This window comes from Saccopteryx leptura, chromosome 1 (assembly GCF_036850995.1).
Source record: "Saccopteryx leptura isolate mSacLep1 chromosome 1, mSacLep1_pri_phased_curated, whole genome shotgun sequence".
Classification (NCBI taxonomy): Eukaryota; Metazoa; Chordata; class Mammalia; order Chiroptera; family Emballonuridae; genus Saccopteryx; species Saccopteryx leptura.
The window spans coordinates 55,946,554-55,951,959 of record NC_089503.1 but is presented as its reverse complement, the minus strand read 5'-3'; the positions used below and the strand labels follow the sequence as shown (position 1 = coordinate 55,951,959).

The window sequence follows — 5,406 nt, the reverse complement described above, 5'->3', positions numbered from 1 at the left end:
ACTACATTTTTATATATCAAAGGATATCACCTATTGTTTTCAATATTATACTGCCAATATTTGCTTATTTATTGTACCTAATACATTTTAAGAACCATCTGTTTTAATCCATTAAAAGCTCTTTTGTGTTAATGACTGATAATGCTTTAAATTTATGTATTAATGGAAGAATTCACATATTTTTCACTATTGAATATTTTTACCCTCAGGAGAGAAATAAAGGACTTTAAATTCAGCAGTAAATTTTTATAGACCTTACCTTTTGCTGCAAAACACAAACTTTTGTTATACCAATGTATTTGATAGTTCTGTGGCTATTAAAAAATCTTTATTTTTATAAAGTTTTTTTAGTGGGTAATTTTTGTGAACAGCAATAGCTATTAGTTTGTGATATTGATCTTTTATCTGGTCACTTTGGTAGACTGTTTTAAAAGTTTGAAATTTATTTTTTGGATTTTTCAGGTAAAAAAATCAATTAAAACCTAAAAAAAGACATTATTGTTTCCTTTCAAAAGTAATATCATCATCCCCTTTTACTTCATTGATTTTTTTTTCATTTCCTGATATTGTCCCATGAAATGTTGAATAATAGTTACAATAGTAGGTATTCTTCTCTTGTCAGTGATTTTTATAAAAATTCTTCCAATAGGTCACCACTAAACATATTTGCTTCAAATTTCTGGAAGTTACCTTTCATTTGGGAACTAATTTTCTTTCTAAATATTAAGAATTTGATTATGAATTGCAGTTGAATCTTCTGCTTTGCTTATCTCTCTAGATAAAACACATTTTTAATTTAGAAACATAGTTATACCATTGATATATTATTTAAGCTGAATTTTTTCATTTATAAGACAATGTCTACTATGTCAAAGTGCAATATTATTTAAGAGCACAGTTAGATCTGACTTGCTAAAATGTTTAATGTTTGCATGTCATCATAACTAATTAGATGAATAGCTTCTCATTTTTTTATGTTTTTTTATGCTCTAAATAGCATTTCTTAAACCTCATCCCTACTGACCTCTTGGTCTGAATAATTCTCTGTTGTTTTGTGCCTTGTATGATGTAAGCATCCCTGGAATCTGCCCTCTAGATGCCAGTAGCATTTATCCAGGGTTATGACAACCTAAAGTCTCCAAGTATTGGCCTTGGCCAGTTGAGTCAGCAGTAGAGCTTAGGCCTGGCTTGTGAAAGTCCCAGATTTGATTCCCAGTCAGGGCACACAATAGAAGCGACTATCTGCTTCTCCACCTCTTCTCCTCCCCTTTCTTTCTCTCTATCTCTCTCCTCTCTTCTCAGAGCCATGGCTCGAATGCTTTGAGCAAGTTGGCCCCGGGTGCTAAGGACAGCACCATGGCCTCATCTCAGGCACTAAAATAGCTTGATTGCTGAGCAACAGAGCATCAGCCTCAGGCTGGTAAAGCATTGCCCCAGTAGGGGGCTTGCTGGGTGGATCACAGTCAGGGTGCATGTGGGAGTCTGTCTTTCTGCCTCCCTGCCTCTCACTTAATAATAAAAAAAGTCTTCAAATATTGTCCTTGGGGAGGATGGATAGCAATTCCATCTTTTCTGCTACAGTATGATTTGTAAAAGATAGAAATACTCTAAGTTTTTATTCTTCAAGTTTGGTTGTTGGTGGAGTTTTTCCTGTCATTGTCATTTTTTTTCTCTGCTGAATTTATTTCTTGGGTTAGTTCTGTCATTGAGATTTTCCTATAAAATTATTTATTTTATAGCTCTTGCCAAATATAGTGTTATAGTTATGTAGCTATTTTATTATAGTTAACATTTACCCATCTACTTTTCTTTTTAATTTATTATGCTATTAATCACTTTTCTAAAGTTTTTTTTGACTACTCTTGAGAAAGTTCTTATATTTTCTTTCTAAATAATCAACTTTGGTTTTATTATTAACTCATTTACTTGTGCTTTTTATTTTTGTTGTCTCTTGACATTTATTTAAATATTAATAGCATCTTATATTGAAAACTTAAAAAATAATATTTCACATCCTTGTCTTTTAATAAATGTCTATTCTTCAAGCTATACATTTCACTCAAATGTTTTTTGCACCACAAGTTCTGAGATATAGTTTTATCATTTTCATTTAGCTTAAAAGATTGTTATTCTCATTTATATTTTTCTGGCATAGAGAAGAAGAGGGGAAATAAGAAATAGAGATATTTGAAACCGAATACAAAAGACTTGGTAATTGCTTGAGAGTGGTGACCATTAGAAATATAAAAAAAAAAGAGTGGGAGATTTGACTTAGACAACTGGTTAATTTTTGTGAAAATTATAAACTTTATATAGAATATATATAGAAGTAAGAATAATTATAAGGGAACATGATTAATTTGGTTTGAACACACTGAATTTGATTTATCCACAAGACATTCATATAGCAATATCCAGAAGTATGGTAATTTCTGTCTTCAGGAATCTAGAAACCAAAGGTGGCTTTCAGATATCTTTTTGAATATTGTCATTAAATAAGTGAAAGTGTGAAAATTGGCAAGATAATTATTTAAATGTCTTGAGAATGGGCAAAGGGTAGATCCTTAAAAGATTTATATTTAAGGTACTTGGGGACAAAATCAAACGAGAAAAAGAATTTGATGTATAGTAGAAGAAAAATAACAGAGACTAGTGTCATATAATACTAGAGGAGAGAAAATTTTAATAAAGAAAGTGTCATCAGTGTCATAATTATGTAATTGTTGGATAAATGAGTCACTCAAATGAGTCAACAGAATTTGGAAGTTCTGTTTTAGTGTTGCTTTCCATAGTTGGGTGTAGCCTGATTTCCTGAGCCCTTAGCACAGAAACCATCAGTGAGATTTCATTCCTGAAAAGGCTAAAGAATTTCTTCATATTTGCACACTCCATATGAAATTAACATCTGAAATTCAGTATTCTACTCCACAGATGCTACATTAAACACAATCTGCCTCTGAAAGCACACATCTGAAAAATGTCTGTTAGGGATATTCATCAGAATGGTGTAGAAATTACTGTTATGCAGTTCTCACCCTTATTGAATAAAGGTATTGAGGTCATATATTCAGGTTTCAACTCCAGCGCTTCTACTGCTTAACTGCATAATTTGGAGTAAACTCTTAGTTACTTTATCAATTTCACTGCATGTATATTAGGGATAACACATTTTTTAACTTCATTGGATGTTATAATTATTGAATAAGATTATAGATATAAAGATGATTGCATCTGGCACATAGTATGTGTTCAAGAAATGCTCACCGTTAGGGTTCTTTGTGTTTCAGCAGTAGCCAGTGCTGCTATTTTATAAACTGCAATGCTTATTGTACTGTGCTAAAATAATGGCAAGGTTGTCTTTCTGCCCCACTTTTTCCTTCCCTCCCTTCCTCTCGTCTCTCTTTCAATCTTTTTATCTTTCTTCCTCCCTCTCTTCCTTCTTTTTTCTTTTTTTTTCTTTCTTTTCTCCATTATATTATATACGCAGTTTCTCTCAACAGTTAGGCAGTACTTTATAGAGCTAACATTGGGAGATTATTTAATTATTAAATCTTAGTTTTCTCATATGCAGATAGATTCATATACTATTCTTAGAGTTGGTGTATGGATAAAATTATATAATACATATAAATGTCAATAACAGGGAAATCACAATAAATGAGAGCTATACTAATTTTTGTTGGGGTTGTTCTTTAGACTACACTGTTATCACATATATAGACATGTGTATCTTAGGATGTCTTTGATATTCTTCTGGACATATGACTGGAAAACATAATAATATCTACATTTCAATGTGATTTGATTTTTTGGTGCTTTATTTCAGGATTAATAATTTATTTTTTTAAAATACTCGAAATCAGATTTTTCATAGTATATTTTAAGCAATCTGTTGGGGCTTTTTATTATCACTGTTGATTTAATTGTGATGTTTGTTTCCACCAGAGAGAATTACAGACTTAAGAAAATTGCATGTGGTATACTTTATCAAATTCTCTCTTCACAACAAGTGAGAAATAGTAAGAACTTAGGAAAGAAGTTTACTATCAGCAAAAGTAACTTAGTGAGTCTCAGAATATCACAAAGATGTTCAAAGTGATCAGCTATATATATATGTGTTATCTCTATATAATATTCAATATATGTCATGTTCAACTATTTAAACATCCCTGCCTTCTCAGTCCTTCATTATGTTGGTCCTCAACAATACCAATGCTCAGACTCTGACCTTCCTCCTGACGGGTATTCCAGGCTTGAGAGGAGCCCAGGCCTGGCTCTCCATCCCTTTTTGTCTCCTGTATGTCATTGCTCTGTCTGGGAACAGCATGATCCTGTTTGTGGTCCTCCGTGAACAGAGCCTCCATGAGACCATGTATTATTTCCTCTCTATGCTGTCAGCCACAGACCTGAGCTTGTCTCTTTGCACACTTTCCACTACCCTTGGTGTCTTCTGGTTTGAAACTCGAGAGATCAAGTTAAATGCCTGCATTGCCCAGATGTTCTTTCTCCATGCACTTACTCTCATGGAGTCTGGTGTTCTGCTGGCCATGGCCTTTGATCGTTTTGTGGCCATCTGTCTCCCACTGAGATACACCACCATCCTCACCAATGCCAGGATTGCCCAGATTGGGGTGAGCATGTTGGTAAGAAATGTCGCTGTCATGTTGCCTGTTGTACTTTTTGTCAAGAGGTTGTCCTTCTGCAGTTCTATGGTCCTTTCACATTCCTTCTGCTACCATGTTGATCTCATTCAGCTCTCATGCACAGACAATAGAATCAACAGTATCCTTGGTATGTTTGCGCTTTTCTCTACGACAGGATTTGACTGCCCTTGCATCTTGCTCTCCTATGTTTTGATCATTCGATCTGTCCTCAACTTTGCTTCCTCAGAGGGGCGACAGAAAGCCTTCAACACCTGCACATCTCACATCAGTGCTGTTGCCATCTTCTACATCCCTTTCATCAGCTTGTCTCTTGTTCATCGCTACAGCCATTCAGCACCTCCATTTGTCCACACCATCATGGCCAATGTCTTCCTGCTCATCCCTCCTGTGCTCAACCCTATTGTCTATAGTGTGAAGACTAAACAGATTAGAAAGGTTATTGTCAAGATCATGATTAGGAAGCAGCGCCAAATCTAATCATTAATTCTCTCAGAGTAGAGATAAAGCCATTTATGAATGAGTGCTTTGATAGAATGGGGTAATTGTCTTCAAAATGTCTAGAAATGCTTCCAATAGTCCAAACAATTCTATTAATGGTTATATGAGATTTTTTTTTAAATTTTTTTATCGATTTATTTATTGATTTTAGAGGAAAAAGAGAGAGAGAGAGAGAGAGAGAGAGAGAGAGAGAGAAATGGGAGGAAGAGTGGTAAGCATCAACTTAAAGTAGTTGCTTCTGGTG

At 34.1% G+C, this 5,406-nt stretch overlaps 1 protein-coding gene across 1 annotated transcript; it reads left to right on the top strand.

The window, feature by feature from the left end:
- Nucleotides 1-4,190: 4,190 nt before the first annotated feature.
- On the top strand, nt 4,191-5,141 carry OR51F2 (olfactory receptor family 51 subfamily F member 2). The gene has a single exon (XM_066360659.1). The coding sequence runs from the start codon at nt 4,191-4,193 to the stop codon at nt 5,139-5,141; it is 951 nt and encodes a 316-aa protein (XP_066216756.1).
- The last annotated feature ends 265 nt before the right edge of the window (nt 5,142-5,406 follow it).

Bases quoted from the DNA above. Each gene is read 5' to 3' on its own strand.
- OR51F2 (XM_066360659.1), top strand. From the start codon at position 4,191: ATGTTGGTCCTCAACAATACCAATGCTCAGACTCTGACCTTCCTCCTG.